The 22,228-nt window shown below is 37.3% G+C and overlaps 1 protein-coding gene across 3 annotated transcripts; it reads left to right on the forward strand.

Moving 5' to 3' along the window:
• Positions 1 to 58: 58 nt before the first annotated feature.
• Positions 59 to 20,802, forward strand: LOC104140566 (transmembrane protein 267). Of its 3 annotated transcripts, none has more exons than XM_068925691.1 (4): positions 59 to 191; positions 3,509 to 3,565; positions 5,238 to 5,625; positions 12,526 to 20,802. In XM_068925691.1, exons 3-4 carry the CDS (start codon positions 5,302 to 5,304, stop codon positions 12,859 to 12,861), a joined length of 660 nt encoding a protein of 219 aa, XP_068781792.1. In that variant the 5' UTR covers positions 59 to 191; positions 3,509 to 3,565; positions 5,238 to 5,301; the 3' UTR covers positions 12,862 to 20,802. The 3 variants fall into 3 exon arrangements, with proteins under 3 accessions (XP_068781792.1, XP_068781793.1, XP_009667696.1); XM_009669401.2 differs by lacking the exon at positions 59 to 191 and adding an exon at positions 447 to 603; XM_068925692.1 differs by lacking the exon at positions 3,509 to 3,565 and having other exon boundaries at positions 79 to 191.
• The last annotated feature ends 1,426 nt before the right edge of the window (positions 20,803 to 22,228 follow it).

The raw sequence follows: 22,228 nt of genomic DNA on the forward strand, positions 1-22,228 counted from the left end.
GAGCCCAAACCCTCCGCCGGGGGCGGGGGCGGGGGGAGGCCCTGGCCGCCCTCCCGGCGTGCTCCGCGGCCGCGCATGCCCGTTGGCCCCGCACCCCGCCGGCGGCGTGCGGCGGAGGGGGGAGATGGGGTGAAGGGGCGGCGGCGGCGGCCGCCGTCCCGCGCAGGCAGCCGCCTGGCTGGCCTGGAAAGGTGGGAGCGGGGGCCGCGGAGCGGAGCGGGGCTGGGCGCGGGGCGGCGGTCTGCGGTGCCGCCTCCCCGCCGTGAGGGGCCGCGCTGCGCCCGGCGGCGGCGCCTCCGCCCGCCGGCTGCGGCTGTGCGCGGCGTGTGCGGGTTGAATTTGGTTCAACCTCCGTGGCGCGGGGCGGGGGGGGGGTTGAATATGCTGTTGTCGCCGTTGGTGAGGGGCCCCGAGTTGGGGGGGGGGAGGAAGTGGGAGGCGGCGGTGCTGCTGCGACAAGCGCCGAGCGTGCGGCGGTTGTTGGCGCGGGGCGGGCGTACGTGCGCGGTGTCCGGCCTTGATAACAAGGAAGGGGAACGGACTTGACGTGATTTAAAGTGTCGCCTTAACGCTCTGGGTTCCGTTTCTGTGAGGAAGATGACGGTACGTGTGTGTTTTTAATGACTGAGGAGATGGCTGACAGGGAGTTTCGGTGCAGGTCGCTGAAGCAAGCGATGCCCTTGCCTCGAGGCGTAAAAACGCGTTTGTTGCTGCTGCCCGTAATCGCGTGTCTCTAGCATGCTTGTCTTTTCCTTTGTCCGTCTCCTTAGTTACACAGACTGATTGTATTTTTAATTTCCAGTTGGATTAGCTGTTTATGATCCAAATGTTGTTATAATTAACGGGGCTAATTCACATACCTTCCTAATCACACTTTATTTTTTTTTTTGGTCTAGGATAACAAACGAAACTTTCTTCAACTTGATAGTATTGTAATTTTGTTTAAGGTTACTATATGCTTTTAGGATATTTCTTTCAACTCCTCCTTTTCTCCCAGATACATCTCACTTCTGAATTACGTGTTAAAGAGAAAATTTGAATTTTGAATCTATTTTGGCCTCTTTTTCAGTCACTTTCATATTTGGTCCCTGAAATAAACAATTTAATTGCCAAGTTGCAGATCCTCAATTTAATCATTTTTTTCCCCCTTAAATTCATTGTGATTTCAGTTCACAGTGTGTTCCTCAGTATCTCGTTAAATTCTGCTGACACTTGCATGCTTTAGGAAATGTTTTTATCCTCATCCTTCTCCGACCACCTCCTTCACGCCCTGCCCTTCCCTCCCTGACATAATAATTACTTGACCTCAAATTGTTGTAGTTACTAGTCCTTCAGATTATTTTACGCTCTGATCTACTTTTCCAGGTTATAGTGCTGTATAGGGCTTGATCTCGTCTTTAACCTTCATTGTATTTGATGCGGTTTTGCATAGGAATTAGTTTCCAGTACCAAATAATATTTTAGTAGATTATAGAAATATAAGGAACCACTGTGATCTTTTGGCTTTTAACATAAAGTAGACAGTAGAATTTCACTGCACTAATTCCTGTATATATTAATGCACCTAGTAGCTTGTTACTAAGTTGGAGCAAAAATTTTGGAGGGCGATAATGTTTCTAAAGGTTAACTGTAGCCCTTGCCTTTCTATTTTGCTCTTACAGGGTAAATTGAAAGGCCTTTTAATATCGGGTATTTCCCCACATCCATGCTTATAGGGCTGATGTACTAAATCTCTTCTTGTGTCAGTAATTTACAATGTCATCTGTGCTTTTTTAAAAAAAACCTTTTTATGATTTCCTTAACTGAAGTGAGATATATCAGCAAAATTGCATTTTGTGGGTATAGACAGAGATCATGCTTAATAATTTATCTATTATAAAGCTTAATGCTTTACTATATCAACTGTTGTGTGCATGTGTAAACCCAGTCTAAATCTTTTCTTCAGTATATTAACTGAACTAAGCACCTATGGTCTTTAGTTGTGAAGTTAGCTTTCTAAGCATTCTTGTATTATGCATCTATTTCCCAGTTTCTTGTTTTAATAATAAGAATATGAGCTCCAAAGCTAGAGATAATATTCCCTTAGTTCTATAGTGCTATGTACAGAGCTGATATTCCTGTTTATGGTGTGGAAGGGTTTGATCCTTTAGAGGTTTGATGGAGTGACAGTGTACTGTGTTTTCACTGGCTGTATTTGTAGACAAGAGTATACAAAGAGGTTAAATATTATTATTAGCATAATCTTTTTTTAAGATTATTAAACCATGTTATACAATCTCACAGGAAGTAGTACCTTTGTCTATGTAATACTTTTGTGTGGAACTTGAGCTACAGACTTTCTGTTCAGTATTTTGTGGGTTTTGTTGTATTTGGAATTAACAGTTTGGAAAGAACAATCAATATTTTGTTTAGCAAAGTAGATTAAATTGATTATTCCTTTAATGCTGTGCTTTGTGAGATTTATAGTATAGAAAAATTTACAAAACTTTCTTGCAGTATTTTATAAGCAGTATGAAAAACATTTTTTCAGACAAAAATACAGTTTCTAGTTTTAGATTTAAAAAAAAAAGATTATTTAGGAGTTCTAGTTGAATGGAGTTTTGCTCTTTCTTGTCTGATTTGTCACTTTCGACCTGCAGCATATTTATACCTACACTGTTTTATCTGGGAATGTAACTTGATTCTCTACAGAGAGTTGTCATTTTTGTCTACAAAAGTCTGCAGGGGCAGACTGTTTACAAAGAACAGTTATGCCAGAGACTCAACTAAAGCTGAGTTTAGCTTCCAGTTCTACGTTCTTGCTCGAAGACACCCGTCTATGCGTTGTTCTTGTTTTCCAGTTGGCAGTGTTACTTTGTTTCATTTTTGGTAAATAATTCTCAAAGATATTCATTTGGGTTTGGTTTTTTTTTTTTTTTAAGTTTGTCGTGTTACTTTTCTTATATATTTTATGTACATGTTAATAATACCTGTAGCATAGGAGCATAAGATGAGAATTGGCACAGACCTCTTGGTGTTTGACTTTGTACATCTCTGTTTATCTATACTAAGATTATTAATTGATTAGATTAAATTAAAAAGAGTCTCTGGATGGGACTCATATTATGTTTCATTCAGCTGGGAATCTTTAAGGCACATAGCTACAGGTAACAATCTGTTCAGATAAATTCTCTACGTTTTGAAATGCAGTTCCTTAAAATAGAAGGCTGGAAGTGCTCTTTTCTGATTTTATGGCATTGGATTTTATTATTTTTGGGTTTTCTATCTTTATTTGTGCCTTTCTGTTGTGTTACAGTGTGACTTTTTTCTGCCGCCTTCTACGGATCTTCTAAGCCCTAGCTGAAGTTACTTTCAGCTCAATTATATTTACTTAGGAATTCATTAGAAAGATATTGCTTCCTTCTTTTTGAATCTTGAATATTGTTCAGTTTTCATGCATGTTTTATGGAGAGTTTGTAAAGCTTTTTGTAGTCTCTGTGCTTACTGTTGCCTTGGTTCATTTATGTAGGTGTGGATCTTTCTTTCCTACATTGACTGAACTGGACTGGATTCAGCAGCCACAGAGGTACAGCTCTAAGGCATAGATGACATTTCTCACTGGAATAAGTCAAGGCAACTGCAGTGGTGGTGGGGGGGGGGAGGGAAGCGAGGAGGAGGGAAGATGTGTCCTCCTGGTGTCAGGGTAAGTTTGGCACTAAATGTTCGTATGCTTTTTAAGGAAGCGTTGCTGCATCATTTCTTCCCAGACAGGAGGCTTATTCAGGTTTTATGCAGGTCTCAAATAAAATCCGACCTGACATGATGGTTGTATAGAAGTAATACTTTTAAGGGCTAAGCGGTTTGTTCCTTAAAATGGAATTTATTCAAAATATACTGCATTTTGTAAAGTTACCGTAATAAATTGCATTTCCAGTGTTCAAGAAACTCTTCTGAATAATCATGTAGGGACGCAGTCATGGTTAACAGACTCTAAACTTGACCTGCTTTTTCTTATCTGTAGGCAAAGCCTATATATTATTCATGCTTTCTTCTCTCTTTTTTTAACCTTTTTCAAATAAATGCCTCAGTGTTTTTTTTTTTCCCTGTAAAAATCAATGCCTGTAGTCAAGTCTTGTGGATAATTCTACAATAAGCAGGCATGTAGACAAAATCGAAGAAAGATATGATGTATTGTGGGGCTTGTAATAGTTGATGAAGTGTTTAAAATCATAAAATATTATGTGCCAACAGTGATAGAAATAATTCATTTTTAACAAAACATTTAAAATTCATAAAGACTTCTTTAGAATAAAATTTTACCTGATAGAACTGTTAGAACAAAGGATGTTATGCTTATCAAGATTTAATATACTGCAGTGAAATAGCACCCTCTTGGGAAGGAACCCATTTTCAGACCATCATTTCAAAGCCTACATCCTGTCTATCTCCAGGGCTTCCCCCAAAAGAGAGAAAAAACATAAAAATTGGATAGTTAGAATTGATGTTGTGCTTTGAAGTCTGCTTTTTAATTATTATTTAACGTAACAAAGCTAGGGAATACATCAATTATGAGAACTTTTATTTGGAAAGTGTTTTTTAAAATTAACACAGAAATGAGTATGATCCATGTATTCTATAGTTCCTTGTTGTGTGGGGGTCTTTTAATTTAGTGTGTGGTTTCTTTTGAGGTGTAAGCAGTTATTTAAGGAAAGGGTAGTCATTCTGAAATGGTTACAAAACTGTCTGGTAAAAGGTGATTTTTTTTTTTTTTTTTGAGAATGTAAATAAACATTTGAGGACTTGTAAGTGGTAGAAATCAATCATTAATACTAATATCAGTGCTTTTATTTTCAAATCAGCAGTCAGCTTTTCAAAAGTAAGAGAACAGGATTACTTCTTTCATCCTTTTGCCTTTATTTCTTTCATCCTTTTGCCTTTGGAAGAATGTTGGAAGAGTCTTGGAAGTGACAGTAGGGGTTGCTGTTGAGCACATACTGAGGAGAAATACATGTAGCTTTGCTTTGTAATGAGTTAATTTTGATTACTTCTTGATCGAAAGGTGTTCTCTTCAAGTTTGTGTTGATCCTAAATACTGAAGATGTTTTAGTAGTTTTGGTTATCTTAATGCTTATTCTTCGTACCATTCTGCAGGATAAACTATGAGTTGCTCAGAGAGCGGTACTAGGGTGGAAATGCATACGTTTACGAAGTATGTTTTTCTTTAAGACTTTTCTCTCCGTTCTCTCTGACATCTACAGAACGACTGAAGTTACAAAGAACAATGCACAGTGTATATCCTGATGACGCTTTGTGTGCAGTGACATGGTTTTTACAATGGCATCTGAGACTGAAAAGGCCCATGCTCTTCTCCAGACTTTCAGCACAGCTTCAGTGATTTCTAGTCTGTGTTTGGGAATGTTCTGCTTTGTAGTGGACAGACTTTTGCAGTTTTCCTTCATTCAGCAAAATGACTGGCTTCGAGCCTTCTCTGATAATGCAGTGCATGGTATACTAGGAATGTGGTCCTGGGCAATAGTGATTGGACTCAGGAAGAAAAGTGACTTCACTGAAGTCACTCTGGCAGGCTTCCTCTCTTCCGTCATTGACGTGGACCACTTCTTTCTTGCTGGCTCCCTGTCATTAAAGGTAAGTAAATTGATCAGAGATTGCTTATTGTCTTTGTTTGTTGTTAATCGCTGTTTACTTTATTGGTTCCACCATATGCTCTACAAAGAAGTTTCAACAATACTTTAATTAGATACTTTTTAAAAGATGCATGGGAATTCATACTTTGTACCCAGTCACTGTGATTATAAAATCCCAAAGAAAGATAATGAGTAGAAATCTCTGGAAAACAGATAATCTAACTTCTATTTTTGTTACTTTCAACCATTCTTACTGAGAAATCACCAGCCCTGACTATTCACCCCCACCCCCAAACTTGCAGATATTTTCAGGCAGGTTAAGATTGCTTTATTGTTAGTTACTTGTGCTCATAAATTGCAGAGCAGAAATAGCAAACAATATATGACCTGTTCCGTCTTTTGAAGGTAATCTACAATCAATTACATTTTAGGACAAACGTAGAAGAAACTCAAGCAAGTGTCAAACTTGTTAATAAAAGGAAAAGTGAATTGGCTCCTGTTTAGGAGTATATGGGATCATCATCCTTTTGCAGAACTGCCTGTTAGGATAGAGTTCCTCAGTAGGATTAGTATAGCCAGATTATGGCATTTTCTGTGAGTGGTTCTCAAATTTTTTTTACATCTGTCTTATTCCCGCTCCCCCAGACACACAGTTATATTTGTCCCTGTCTTATTGCCTGCTTCAAAGATTTATACCTGGCTTTTGTCTGAGCACAACAGTCTATGTTGTATACTCTCCAAAATATTTGCACCTTCCCCAAGCTCCAGCAGTGCCAGCCCAGGCCACGCTCACCTTAGCCCTGCCCTCCAGATCCTCCGCATCCGGTTGCGGCAGGTGCTCTTTGCACCCAGCTGGCTCCTAGTGTCCTTAGCCAGAGCCTCGGTGCTCTACTTCCTCACAGTCTAATTGTGCTGGTGTTGCTAGCAAGCATATGCATACGTGATACTTATTTTCCCCACCTCCAGACTGACCTACTGTTGCCCGGGGGAAGATAAAAAGGCGGCAGCTTTTTATCCAGCAAGTTGCCAGAGCATACTTTGGTAGTTTGACCCTCTTGCCTTCTTTCCTCCTCTTCCCCAGTTTGCTTGGAGAAGTGTTAAACGCTTCATGTGGTTGACAGAGGAAGTAACTCCTAAGAAGCAGAGGCAGGAGAGGAAGGAAGGAGATGGAGGGAGAACTGCTGTTCTGTGTAATTCCTTAACTAGAAGAGGAACTATGCAAAATCATTTAGCAAATTTTTAAATTTGGTAGGAGTGATGAACGCAAGAAGCATTATTGCTTGTGACAGAGATCCAAAAATCAAGCTTCTGATGGGGAAAATACTTTATCTTCTTTGCTTATATATAGTATCCGTATTTGCTGTAATTAAAAGATACTTGCATTTGCTTTGTTCATTTGGCAGAACTTCTGATATGATTAGTTTCCCCCTTATTCATCTTTGAAAGAGAAAGCATTTGCCCCCTTTATTGTTCTTTTTGTATATGGAAATATTGTAAAATTATGAAACTATAAAAAGAAAAAATCATTTTGGATGATTAATGTGACCTGTGAAATACTAACATTTTAATATTGTATATAAATCTATTTTTTGTGTGTTTTCACTTATTTTGAAAAGGTAAACACAGTAATGAATACCTAGTTATTAAAACCTACTAAGTGTTGCAACAATCGTATTACTTTCTTGCATTTATTATCAAAACCTATATTTTCCTTAATCACCACCACTAGATGGCATTCTACAACAATGTCAGTTTAGAAACCTGGATATTGTATTTTATCATAGGATTGTAGGACAGAATTAGGAGGTGTTCTTTCTCCTTACTGTCTTCAGTGAGACAATATTAAATATATTTACACTTTCCATGATGCAGAATGTTTGTCTAGACTGTTCCTAGTATCCCAAAGTAAATTAGTGCAATATCATGAGTTAATTTGTTCCTGTGGTTTTTTTTTTCAATTCCTAAACAGCTAGAAATTGTTTTTCTAATACCCAACCTAAATCATCTTTGTTAGCAGTTTGGTCACTTTTTCTTGAAGGCTTCTTTGGGAGAAATAGTTGACTGTTGTGCTATCTCAAAAAATGTTTTACAAATTAGAAATAAAAGATCTTCAGGCAGAAGAATAGCTCTTCAATAGCCCAGCTTACATAACTAAAGTGAGGAGAAGGCAAATTACCCAAAGACCCTTTCAAGTTACCCTAAAGACCCTTTCATAGTTGCTTGCCTCTGTGTAACTCTTCCCACCTCAAATATGTTAACTGGGTTAATAAAGGATGTTTATTCTATCTACAAATGCTATCTTCTAGTGCATCTCTAGACCCTTACAGTTCTAACAGCATTACTCTTAAAACTTGTAAAAGCATTATGCCTTCCAGAAAGTCTGTTCTTGAGTAAATAAGTCCCCAAAAAGGCTGAAGGGCCTGGATTTGTGTTTTCTAGACTTCTGCTATTTTTCTGGTCTGCTTTGGATTGACTCTTGCCTAAAAGATCTTTAAAGGGTTCTATCCCAAACTGCCTGTAGTATTTTAGATGAGGCCTTATGAGGCAAGTAGAACAGGTTAATTCTTTCTCAGGTTACATGCATACTACTACACTTTTGTTTTTCTTTTCTAAAGATTTCTATTACAGGTTTTGTCTCTCCTTGTGAGGCCATCACAATCGAATGTTTAGTGTGTGATCTAATATAATCCCCTTATACTCTGTTCTGTATTGTTGCCTGGCTAGTTAGACCTAATTTTTATATTTGATTTTTCTTTCTTCAGCTTAATATGGTGTGCCTCTGTTTTGTGTCATGATTCCAGGCTTGTCCACATAGCAAGATGATTCTGAATTCCAATCTTGTCCTCAGCACATTCCTGTTGCAACTGAAGTACTCTCCTATAATTTCTTACTTCATGAGTTACCTTTTTGTTAATTACTTTTTACTTTACTTTACCAATCCCATTCTCCCTCTTTAGAATGCTGGCTTGAGAGTTACTGATTTAAGAGACTACAGTGTTTATTGTTTAAACAACGTTACTAAGAAACTAAGAAATTAGTATTCTCATTAACTAAGCACAGCACTATTACTAAGTTATAATTATAGCATTTTTCACAATACGGCAAGCAATTATAAAGCTATTAGTTATCATCCTAAAATCTGATGATGGGTTCCTTTTTTGAATAACGCTTCCTTTTGCCATAAGGCAGTACGGTCATCTGTCTTCACATGCTACCTCCACACTCCTCCAGTAGAATTGCGTTTGCTTCTGTTACTGCCAACACAGCCTGCTGCTCCGGCTGTTTGACTGTTGCGCTGTTTTTCATGGTTTCATCATTATTCTTCTGGAGTTTTCAGGGTAAATAGTCACCTGCAGTATTTATATGCTTACTCGGATAAATACTTGCATACCAAGTAGCACGTGATCTACTCTTTTACCCATATTATTTTTTGGAACAAGTATAAAATCTACAAAGATCTTGCTGCTTCGAATTTGTAGTTCCATGTATACCAGAATTTCTACTATATATTGTATACATACAAACACAAAAGAATCTTAAGAATCAGTGTTTGGGGAATTTGTCACACTGACTAGTCCTAAAAGTGAAATTACTGCAGCTTGCCATCCCAGTCAGCTCTGTTGATAAACTTAAGCAGCATGATTGGCCAAATGTACCACCTGGACTTTGGTGAGAAGCATCCCCAGGATTGTAGCCCAAACAGACACTCAGGTTACAGAACAGATGCACAGACACTGCTATTTTGCTGCTTAAGACTTACAGGCTCCCGAAAGTGTAGAGAATGCAGTTAGTGGCAAGCAATCAGGATGGACTGTATCAGAAAAAAATTGTAACAGAGCCAGTTAACGTGCTGCTGGTGATCTAGCCTGGGCTGCACAGGAGCATTTCTGTACTTTGAGAACAAGCATGGCACAGTGAACTCAATAGTAAAGGTACAGGTCTGGAATTAGCCCAAAACTTGGAACCTCAGACTTCTGAGGGGTCACAGAATGTGACTGAGGGAGCTCACGTTGTTGTCACCTATCTCCAGCTTCTCATCGTAGTATATGAGAGGTGCTGGAGGAACAGGAACCTCAAGAAGCTCTTGCACCTGATTGAAAATCTAGGCATATGGAAAAGGTCATTTGTGTCATGAGCAAATTTTGTTAGTGACTGCAGCCTGACCTCTCTTATGGTAAACTTCTCCCCAAGTCTGCCCACTCCGTGCTGATTTTTTTTTCTGGGGGTTTGAGGCACAAAAGGCTTGTAACCGTTTTTTTAAGACCTAATGATTTCGAAAGACCAACAAATCTGCCTGTTAGGAGTAAGAGAAAGTGTAAGAGCTTATATTTCCAAACAGAAATATGTGGGCTTGGCAACTCAAGGATGTAACTGTTCTAGTTACTGAATGTAAAAGAGAAAGCAGATCAGGAGCTTGGACGACATCTTTTCAGAAGCCTGATGACCATGCTGCAATTATAAAATAGGGTTTCTGTTGCTAAAATTCAGCACTGTGGTTTGCCTTACAAGCAACCCGGCCATCTAACTAATTCTCTTATGAAAAATTTTCAAGGATTGCCTCCCCAGAGCTGGATAAAGATTGGCGTTAAATACTGATAAGTTGCTTAAATAATCAACGTTCAAATTATCCCTATCCACTGAGTTTGCCATTGGCACCTAAGCTCCATAGGGCAGAGGCAAAAGAACCGTTTGGACTTTACCACTGAAAGCTTCTTTTTCTTTTTTCTTTTTTTTTCTTTTTTTCCACAAAGTGCAGAAGCAGTGACCAGTGAACAGGATCTCTGCCAAAATGTATCACTATCCAGGACAATTCTGCGAAAATAGAGTCATATGGACTTTTTAGACCCACGCTGACAATAACAAAATCTGACTACCTTGTAGGCTAGATAGTGAATTTTTTTTTAATTATCACAGGGATTATTCTAATTTAATCTCTGAACAATCTACTTGTATGGGGAGGAAAAAAAATAAATTTGCAAAAAAATATATCCTCGCACCAAGTCAAAAGAGTTGGTTCCATACTTGCTCAGTTAAAAGTTGTTGAGACAATGTTATGAGACTTTTACTGGATTGTTTTTGTATTTGTAAGCTTTTTCCCCGTCACCTGCTCAAGAGAGTCACAGGCAAGCATGTGGTGGGACGCTAATAGAGCAAAGCTTTCTGCAAATTTTTTTAACGTAGCCTCTGCCGTTATCCAAAGCCAGTTATATCCCAGGGAAGTGCATAACTTGGAAATGCCTTGGGAAATGCATCTCTGCATTTCTTGGCTAAGGTTGAGACATCTTTCTTCCTTTACACCAGTTACCTTACAGAGAAGGCAGGGTCCAAGCACTTGTCTATAATACATACCCACAAGAACTTGAAGCTATTCCAGAGTCCCACAATTGCTGTTACAATAATAGTTGAATCCTGTAGCAGTTAACATAGGTGTTGCATGGACAGATTACTGGGTTGTGTCCTGTAGTGATGCTCTGCTTCCAGCAGTAGGGGCAGTGAGATGCATGTCCAACATAACAGCCTGATGTACTATCATGTCAGGTGCCTGTTACAGCCTTTCCAAATGTTCACTAGTATTTAAATTAAGCCAATTAATATCGCATCAGCAAATTGTGATTACACCCATGGAACAGAAGCTACTGTGGATTAGTCTGATGACTCTCCAGAAGGTCATGAAGATAACAGGGTTAAATGAGCAAAAAATTAATGAATATGACCCATGTTTCAAGTTACAGACTTCAGGAGAGCCAGAAGGTAGGAAAAGAGGGTTGAAGGGTTACCACTGAAGCATCTTTGATGCTGAATTATGAAGTCATGCTTCACTGAACTGCTGAACGTTAGTTACTAGGTGTTGGTAGGCAGAGTTTGCTGAGGGGCTTGCCCCGCTTTGACTGTTAATCATGCTTGTCGTTTCTCCTCTGTATAGGTCTTTTAGTAATGTGCCATTATTGTTCCTATTCTTACAGAAACAAGAGTCTACTTATTTGCTGCTTAGAACAAGTTCTCTGAGATCCAGAGCATTAAGTTTTTACTGTCTTTTGAGTTTGTGGAGATAATGTGGAGATAGTGCTAGCTGTTGCTAATAAGTACATCCAGAATATTTTCTCAAGTATGTACGTTTAATAATTATCATTTCTTTAAAAGGCTAAATTCAGTCTCTGTGTTATGAAGACTTACTAGCTAGACGTTCACCTTAATTAAAATCAAATATCAGGCTTTAATTGAAGGAATATTAAACAAGTTGTTAATATCAAAACCCCAATCACAAGTTATTCAAATGTTGGCTTTTGAACATGTCTTTTCCCTGTTAATGGCGAACACTTTGCCAAGGCAATCCAAATTTATGTAAATTTCATCATATTTTTAGTGTGGTATTAGAAATTGCCGCTTTGTATTAGATATTGGCGAACTAATATATCACAGATGGTAAGTGGTATAATACACAGTGTCTCGTTGAACATAAATGTCATTAAAGCATATTTAATATTTCAAGTGTGTGGTTGTTTTCCCTGTAAGTTATCTTGAAATAATACTTATAATACATAGTGCAGTATACTATACAGGTTAACGTATACCACATGACTAAATGTTAAATAGCATATGTCACGCCTCTCCTACCAGTTTTACCATCAGTACTGCTTAATAGGATTCATGATTCATATCACGTGCTAGAGAAGAGCCTGTCCCACCACCCACAGCTCTGCTATTGATAAGGCAGTACACAGCTGTCATGCATTTGAATATTCGTATTGTTAATTTTGATCAACTAAAGTGGAAAGGAAAAATACCTTTTTCTTTGCACTTCCATTCAGCCACTTGATAATACACCTCTAAACATCCATGAAGCATTTTTTTTCCCTGCCATGGTTGTAGCCATTGCCAATTATATTTTTCTTTTCTGCAGGCTGCTCTGACTCTTCCACAAAGACCACTTCTTCATTGTTCTACTGTGATTCCTGTTGTGGCTCTGACATTAAAGTTTATTATGCACCTTTTCAGGCTTAAGGACTCATGGTGCTTTCTTCCCTGGATGTTGTTCATATCCTGGACTTCTCATCATGTCCGTGACGGGATTCGTCATGGCCTCTGGATTTGCCCACTTGGAAAAACTCCGCCTTTGCCGTATTGGCTGTATGTGGCAATTACAGCATCTTTACCTCATCTATGTTCATTTATTATGTACTTAACAGGCACTAGAGAATTAATGTCTATAAAACATGGAATCTACATTGATGTATAAGGATGAGGTATCTTAGAAATTGTTTATATTAAAACATAAGCTATCTGTTTATCACTGAAAAGGTTTCCCTATGTTTGCAATGACTTCTGAGTTAGGCATTTTAAGCTTATGGAGATAGTGAAAGCTCCAGTGTCGGTTCCTTGTGGCCACAGAAGTACATTTCATGAATGGTAATAATGTCATATCTATGCTTTGCCCTTGTAAAATGTGTTTCTTCCGTTGTAGTTCCTGCATAGCTAGCCGATTTATAAAGTACCCGATCTCTGTAGTGATTAAATTTCTTAAATTCTGTTCTTACTATCATGGTGCTGTTCATGTGATCACGATTCACTTTGGATTTATGTCCTGCCTTTGAATAACACACTTCATCCCTGTAACAAGATAGCGTTTGTATAGCACTTTGAAAATGTGAAGTACTGTATAAATGCTAAGCATTAGTCAGAATTTATTAGTGTCTATCACTTCTGAGAACTATCAGTTAGACTTTTTAGTAACTTATTTGTTTTCATGCTGGACTCCTCTATTCAACTATTTTAAAAAATGGTGTTTGTATTACACAATGTGCAACTGCATATCTGCACCTGTTTGAACGCTGACTGTCTTTATACAGTCTTTATATTGAATTCTATTCCTTCATAGTTGCTTGATACTCAATTTGCAGACTATTATTAGCTATTATTTATGGTTCAAAAGGAGGGAACAGTTTGATTACAGTACTGTGTGTTGACCAAAGTGTTTGAAAATATACTGATTATGAATATTATTTAAAATGGAACTAAGAACTTTTAGCTTAAATATTTAAGGATAGTAATGTAAAGGCAAACTTGTATTTCAGTGAAATACAAGCTTTAGGGAAGGTTCAGTAAGATGCAAGAAAATTAAAATTGCTCAGATTATGAGATTGCTTTAGGACCTTACTACTGTATTCATCTTGTATGCAGCATTTTCCATTCAGTGCAATATTGTCCTTATTATTGCAAAATGAAATGCATTGTTATTATACTGAGACAGGAATTTCCTTAAAAATTAAGTTCCTTAAAGAAAAATGTGATTGTGTTACAGCTTCATAAAAATAGTAGCAATTTGCACTCTGGGCTATTCAGAATAACAGTTTTATGAAAGTTCCTCAGAAAAAGTCCCAAAGTAAAAGGTCAGCTCTTGTCTAGTTGACAGTGTGTGAGCTGAGAAGTGTCTATAATGGCTATTTAATTAATCTTTTTATTCATTTAATGGGGCAATGGAATTCAGGCTATGGGACCTAAGTTGTTCCAGTGTATGTGATGAATAGCTGACAGAAACGGAGTGTTTTTGTAGAGGAGCATATATAATCTTAACGAAGAGTGTAAAAACTTAGTGACGCTTTCACATTTAGCATTACTTATATGGGTGAGTATATATTAGGATAAAGTACAAAAAAATTATAGGAAAGATTAACTGTGAGGGCTGACTTAATAGGTACAACAAACCTTCCTCGACAGCTGCAAAGTACTGAAGGCCTCTGGAGCCCACTAGGTTGTTTACAGAAAGTGTTGAACCATTTAAAAATGTGCCTTCCCTCAAAAAGAATGGTCTCTGCCCTACTTGTTTTTCATGCATAGCTCCATGCTTTGAGAAACTTGTCTTGACAGTACAATGGGCCATTTATTTTAAAATGAATAATTATTTAGGTTTTTTCTTGAACAGAAAATTAGGGAAGCAGAACATTCCTTAAAGAATTGTTCTTATGCAGTGGTTCTCTTTTTTTTTTCTTTTTTACAGCATGGAAAAGTTTCCGTAAACAACATCACAAATGCCTTGCTTTAGCACCCTCAGAGTAGGAACTTGATATCTGTATTTTGTCCAAAAGCATGATGGATTACTGCAGCAGGAGTATTGCTTGTTCATTTATTTTTAACGTGTGTTTTAAAGTATAGGCTACCAAATGACAATAAGCGATATCTTTTGGGAAGAAGTGAGCGCTTAAATCCATGCAGAAAATTTTCTGTATTCTTGTTTTATGGCAAAATATTTTTATAGTTTTGTGCTTTATTCAGATTTGTAGCAGAGTGAAGCATACACAGGAGCAAAGTGGGGAGTTACATTTTCTTATTTCTAGGTTGTCATTGCAGCATTTTTTATGGTAGCTGTACTTCCACCAATGGTCCTTAAACTCATACTTTTCAGCAGAGCATCATGCATCTTACAGTAATAATCTGTTGTTCTAGCTATATTTAAAGATCAGCTCATGGGGGACATCTCCAGTAATTTAAAAATACATATTTCCAATTTCTGTATTTCTAGAGTTTCTTTTGCAAAAATGTCCAGCTATATTGTAAACTACTCTATTTTCCAGTCATGTTCTTATACCGCTTCTACCACTGCAGTGAATGAACATGTAATAGAAATGTGTTAAGGAAAATAGCAAACATTTGACGTGTGACTCGTTTCTCTCTCCCTCTCAACGCTCACTTCTCCTTCACAGAGTTCTGTGTATTTTTATGTGCACGCTGCTATCTGTTGCATTAGCAAAAACAGCTTGAGGAAGCGCTCCTTGGACTTGGAACAGGAAGTAGAGGCACTTTGAAAGGATCTTCGGTTTTGTGGGAATTCATGATTTTGCATGTACTCCTAAGAAAGGTGTGCATGAGATTAATAGATAAATCCGAGATAAGTGGGCTTTGCACAGGAGACCAGACGTGTCAGTCTCACTCCTCATCCTGACATTTAGGCAAGTTTATTTCAGGCCATTGACAGCTTTTTAAGATTTTTTTTTTTAACAGTTTTTTTTTTTTTTTTAACAGACATGTTGCATGTGATTTGCTGCAATTTGTGGGTAGCCCAATTAGAGAACAAAGAATTGAAATACTTGTTTCAGCCTACATCACTTAGGAGATACAATTCCCTGTTACAAATGAATTTCCTAAAAATGGCGTAGCACTATTTCATGTACATTTCAACTGCGTTGATTGATCTAACTGTGTTATCTGCCACTTTTATACCAAACTGTGGCAAAAATGCCCCAAAAGTATCTGAATGTATGTATTATAATAAAGACTAAATGTGAAGCACAAAAAGCATGTGAATTACACAAAAAAGTATTAACAAGCCCAAGCTAATGATTTCATGTATAATGTGAAATACTTATTGCTAAAATATTACTGTTATTTCAGTGCTTTGCTTATTTTGCTCATCTAAACTACTTCCATATATTTTCAAGTTGTACTTTAAAAGTTGAAGAAAGTGTGATTTTTTTGAACTGTGTTTTTTTAGAACTGTGTTGCTTTTTTCCTGTCTCCTGACAGTTCCTGAATTGCTGTCATAAAAGATAGATACTACTAATTGCCAAATTAAGAGAAAAAAGATTGAATGTTTCTTCTTCCCAATGCTCCAGAAACAAGATAAAGTTTCTTCTAATACCCAGAGGCCTTAATAGAAAAAGTGAACACATTTTCTATTAGTTTATATTCGACTTTAAAATGTAATCTATGTTGTCATATGAGTACTGGTACCATTTTTTGTTATAGTGAAGTATATAGTATTAATGATCATGTACCTTTAACTGGATATTGATAAGTGACTTATCCGTAATTGATGTCATGCTCCAAAGAAAATGTTGGCAAGTTTGAATTGCATTGAAATACTTGCACTTTCAGCTACCAGGCCACTGGTATTGGCTTATTTCCTTTGCTCATGGAAATAAAGGACCAGAAAAATATGGAGAGAGGGAAGGGATTCAGGTTCATTCTAAAGGAAATGTTAATGCATAGTTAATAATCTTGAACATGTGTATTTTTACTCCATCAGCTAATGTCAGAATGAAACTAAGTGATAAAGTACATCAAAAGAGTACATTTCTGTTTAAGTAATTGAGCCAACCTGAATTCTGTCAATTATGCAAATGTATTCATGTATTGAATGTATTCAGAAAAAAAATATTTTTTTTTTTTAAGTGTTGCATAGCAGGAGGGTTGATCAAATGGTAATTTGATTCTACAACTTAGATTTTGTTTCCATGTTAAAGACAAACCTTGCATTGAAACAGAGACAGTGCTGTCAGCTTAAAGTACGCTTTGCATTCATTACAGAAAAGGTAACAACACTTTTCCTCAAAATACTAAACTGAACTTTTATTTAGATTCCCCAAATTTTTCATTATCTACATTGAATCTTAAGTTTGAATGTTGTATTATAAGTAACATAACATAGCTTTACAACAAACCTGCTATGTAAATACAAGTGCTATTTATCTTTAATATATCACACAATTTTTTTTGATGCTTGCATAATCACTTTCCATTTGCTACATGTGTTTTCTTCGTGTAATTTAGTATTGAATTTTGATGGGGAAGGAGGAGTGTTTGTCTAACTGAATAAGAAACCCGGCTGTGCTACCTCTTAATTCTGCAACAAAGTTTTAGTGCAATGTTAAGGAAGTCCTCAGAATATTGAGAATTAATTAAAAGTGACCCTGTATACCCTTGATAGAAGTTTTAAATAGATTTCTAGGTAGTTTGTGAAGCCAAATTTGTTTAAGCAAATCCAGCTTATGTGTGAAAATGGGCAAAGGGTTTGTATGTTGAAATACATTGAAAGAGTAATTCACCAAGTCAGACTATATGCTATGTTGCCATATCCACCACAGAAACATTTTTTGTGTCCGGGGAATGCTGCTAATGTCCCTTGAGCCTTCCTCATGTTGTCAAGTAAATTATTAATTCAGTTTTACTGGAGTTTGGTCTTAGTCATTTTTCCCGTTTAAAATTGCTTAATATTCCATAAGGGTTCCTGGACTGGCGTGTTGTCTTTAGCTTTATGTGCTGTCTATCCATTCACAACAGTTTTTGCAAACAAACCAGAGAAACATACCACAGTAGCTGTGAGTTTGGGTACAAGAACTGTGATAAAGAGGTAAAGCCAAGGATAATAGACGTAACAATGGCATGAGGAATTTACAACTTGTACCACATTAAGGCTTATTCTCTCATTTATTTTAGCAGACTGTTCATTCCTATGAGGACACTTAAAAAGCTTACAGAATATATTGCTATTAGTTTCAATTTAACAGTTCAATTTAAATTGCTGATAGTTAAACAAAACTAGAATTATAAGCCTGGTCAGAAATAAGTAGTTCTGTGTATTGTTGCTAGCATAACCCCCATAGCCAGCTTTTAAGTTAGAAACAGTGAAACGGTTTGGATTTAAAAAAAAAAAAAAAAAAAAAAAAAGATGTATGCACTATAAAGCTGTAAGTGGGGAAAAGAAATGCGGAACAGATTTGATTATCTAGTTCAAACATGGCATAATTTAAATTTGCACATATAGGCAGAAACGGATTTGTGCTACTCTGACTAATTCTAAGCTAAAGATTTATTGTATACAGGACTGAAAAACTTATCTGATACGTTATGATTTGTTGATGTGAAACTCTATGGATCACATCATTCTTTGCCTTTTTTATAGATTGCTTTGTTGAGATATTACAGAAAGTGTTTGGCCTGAATGGAGAAAGTTGTTTATTCCCGGAAACTGAGGGAGAGAAGGCAGCGTTATTTTATTGGCAGAGCAAAATTGATGTTCCCTTACAGCAAAGTGCAGTAAACTTCCTGAAAACAGTACCTACTTGTGATAATTTTCTGTTATAACATGATGCTTCTTTTTGCAAAGGATTTTTACCAAATACGAAGAAGGGTTATGAAGTTGGCAGTGCTTTTGTCTGAGTACATATTCAGTAAATCAGTTTTTCTGTATAAGTTTGTTCAATCCTTACAGACAACCCAATATTCTTGAAAACGAGAACCGAGCGCTCCAGGTAAAACATGATTGCAGGCCCTCAGTCTGTTTTAGTTTGCTGGGGTTTGCATCAGCCATAGCGCAAGCAGGATTGCTGTGTGAATTCCCCAGGTCCTGGCAGCTCTTCTTCTTGCCATCCTGTCCAATAGATCTTTTGCGTCTTTTAAGCCATGAAGAACTTGGGAACAAAGACTGCCAAACTGCACTTTATTGTTTACGTGTATGATATGCACCCTGTCCAGTAAGGCCTAGAGTAAGATCAGTGGCAAAATTCAGAAACAAAAGTTAGATATAGTTAGGATATAGTTAGGAAGTAGAGAAAAGAAAACTTTGGCGTACACTACATAATTAATGGTCAAGAAAGAGTGACAAAAGAGTGATGCTCTTTGCTTGGTATTTTAGTATTTACAAAAACAGTGAGACAAAACCAAAATAGTGACTTCTACCTTTCTTGGTGGCATAGTATCTTAAATAAACTTATCTGGCTTGTTAAGTTTGGTAGTCTGTCTAGAAAACACCTAGGCTTTCTCTTGGTTTTCTGAAGAGTAACACACCCACGCTATTTTCTGATGCTTTTGATGGGACACCTCAGTTTCACATGGAACTGTTGTTTTAAGTGACTGGATTAAGGCTACAGAAAATCCCCCAGATAAAATCTGTCACTTCTTGTTAGAAATTGAATATAAAAATATTTCAGCTGAAAATAAAGGTATTTCCATCTGAAAGCACTTCTGTGAGTACTTCACAGGAGTTGTAGTATGGGTGCTTCAGGCTCCCATCTTTACTGAATTTGATTGCAGATCAGGTTATACTTCCTATCGTTTGTCATGATTTCCTGTTATTGGAGAAGGAAACCCTCTCTTCAGGGAATGTTTTATCCAGCAGATAGTTTTACCTGGAGGGAGACATGGAAAAGTGAAGCAACGGAATGCAGTTCTCCTGCGGCACTTCAACATCACTTGTAGATTGACACGTTTCCGTAAAGGGACGATCAGCTTTTTTAAATGAATTGTAACATTTTTAATACAAACATTTATTGTAAAATTAGACGATTTTCTTCTCAACAGTCCGAAACCAGGAATATCTCTTTAAAAGTTTTAGTAATTTCAGTTATTATCCTCATATTTATTGTGGCTGAAATTTTCAATGCTAAGTCTTTGCTTCAGTGTACATTTCTTTGAAAAATGTAACTTGCTAAGGTTGTTTTTCTTGTAAAATATGTTTTCCCTGCACTTTTTAAATAGCTTCGGTGTGTGGAGAGTTGGACTAGGAATATGAAATTTGTTAAAAGATTGCTCCTTCTCTTTCCAGTGAGAGTTGACCTAGATTTTTCCATTTATAATCTGCCTTAGAAGAGGCTCTACTTGGATAACCTGTAGTGGAGCTTGTTCCGTGCACTGTCAGTCTCTCTCAATGGCAATATAAAAAAGTTCATCACTTGTGGTTATCATGCTAAGGGTTTAGCAAAGCAGTTAAAAAACCTCTGGTAGTATTCTGTGGCGCTGTCGTGGAGTTGTGGGTTGTACTTGCTGCTGCCATCTGAACCCTCAGCGCAGAGGAGCGCTAGAGCGTTAGTTAAGGAGAACCATGATTCCCGTAGGTGATGCACAGGGTTGCACACCTCTGCTGTTCCTCTGGGTGTTATAACCTCTTTCTGTTAACAGTAAATCTTGAGTTTCAACTAAGTAGTGTTTTCCTATGAATTTTTGCCACTGAAAGTCATGCTGAATGATCAAATTCTATGCAAGCTCATTTCATATAAGAAAACCAGTTTGGCTGTGACTAGATTTACAACAAAAAAAGGATATTCTTCCTGTCTGTTTCAAAGGGATAATGTGTTAGCATGTTTCTTTGTTTCTCTGTTGTCTGCATTTACTGTGTAAGAAATGCAGTATCTCCTTGGTCATCAAGAGTGTGAGCGTTTTTCCTATTTTATAGTGAGCAGATGCAATGGCTTGAAAAGAAAGATGAGTACAACTTTTTCTTTTTTGCCATTAGCATGTGTTTACAAACATTCTCCCACTGTGATCACAAAAGGTATTTAGTTAAAGATGGGAAATGGCTCAGACTAGGTATATACCATTTCATCAGAATAAGTTCGAACTGCTTATGCAATAGACTGTAAATGTACCTTCTCTGGAAAATAAAAATGTTGGAAAATGACACATGAAAGACAGAGTTGTTGCTCTTTTTTTTTTTTTTTTTAACTTCATCCAGTTGTTCTGCCTACCTTGCTGAAAGACTGGTCTTGTAATGAGTTTGTTTGCATTGCCACATAGTATACACATACTCTAGGCTTGCAAGGAAGAAGAAAGCTTTCAAGGGCAAAAGTGAAGGTGAACTACATGGTTATAAAACCGGAATGTGAAAGCTCTGTTACTGAGTTGCTGGATGACATATGATACCAGTGACTGCAAGGTAAATCAGGGGAAGGAGTGTCTCTGAAAAAGAGTGGTATTGACTGAAGGTAGAGAACAGGTTTATTTCCCTCGTGCTGGTGATATTTCTTTGTGTCAGGAAATCATTGCTGTTTACCTAGCAGGAATTAACTTCATTGACGGAGATAAAAGCTTTAGTTTTCAGTTCAGATTCCAGCTGTTCTGGCATACTGACACAATTACAGTCTACAGAGGTAACAAACAGATTTTCTTTGTGCAACAAGAACAACTACTGCTAGAGTTGTGTACGTTTGTACTGTAGCTAGGCTTGAAAAAATGTGGCACAATATTCTGCAGTTAAAACATGTTTGAAAACACTCTCCTATCATGTTCACAAAAGGTATTTGTTATTTCTGCTACATATTTTCCATCTCAGAATAACCCATACTTGCTGACCTTTAGGAATAATTGAAAAGTCTACTCAGTAGAGAAGGAGAGGACTTGCAGAGGTACATAAAAGAGAAAATGGTTTACCAGGCTGCTTATTTATTGTCGTATTTGGCTGGCTTTTTGTGAGTCATGAGGGTTGTAAGGTTTATTGTATTATTCAGAGCAGCCAGACCTTCTTGGCTTTTAAAATCAAAGTAGTTGAACAGAGATGTCCTGTGTCGTGAATAAAATATATTTAAATGATATCAAATGTCACATCCTTTCATAATTTATCAAAGCAAAGCTTCTTCACCGACAGCTGCTTTTTTTCCTCTAGTGAGTCACCTAGTGGTAGCATTTAGCACAGCTACTGTTATCTTCAAAGTGCATTATAAGCATTAGCTAATCTCACTAGGTCCCTAATTAGCAAGGAAAAAAAAAAAGATTTATTCTCCTCTATGCACAAATGGGGAAGCTGAGTCAGACAAGTGTGTTCAAAGTTAAGTTCTTCAAAGTTGAAGCAGTAGAGCAGACTGGAGAATGTTACAATGAAACATAGTTTTTCAAGAACAAGCCAGCTCTAGAGAGGAGCTCGTGTCACACTCTGTAGTTCCTAGCTCTGAGTTCCATGGTTAAATGATGTATCAGTAACTTCCTGCTAGCTGACCTAAAATGATGAAACGCTGTAGTTTTAAAACTACGAAAGGGCAGCAGGCTATTGCAAACAATTTCCAATACCAGGAAATAGGCTTTACAATAGTGATGAAGAGCTAAGATATTTAATTCACTTG

This window comes from Struthio camelus, chromosome W, assembly GCF_040807025.1.
Source record: "Struthio camelus isolate bStrCam1 chromosome W, bStrCam1.hap1, whole genome shotgun sequence".
NCBI classification, from domain to species: Eukaryota; Metazoa; Chordata; class Aves; order Struthioniformes; family Struthionidae; genus Struthio; species Struthio camelus.

Excerpts from the sequence above, each read along its gene's own strand:
- LOC104140566 (XM_068925691.1), top strand. The coding sequence starts at position 5,302 with ATGGTTTTTACAATGGCATCTGAGACTGAAAAGGCCCATGCTCTTCTC. Across the intron at positions 5,626-12,525 it reads CTGGCTCCCTGTCATTAAAG|GCTGCTCTGACTCTTCCACA; the intron begins GTAAGTAAATTG and ends TCTTTTCTGCAG.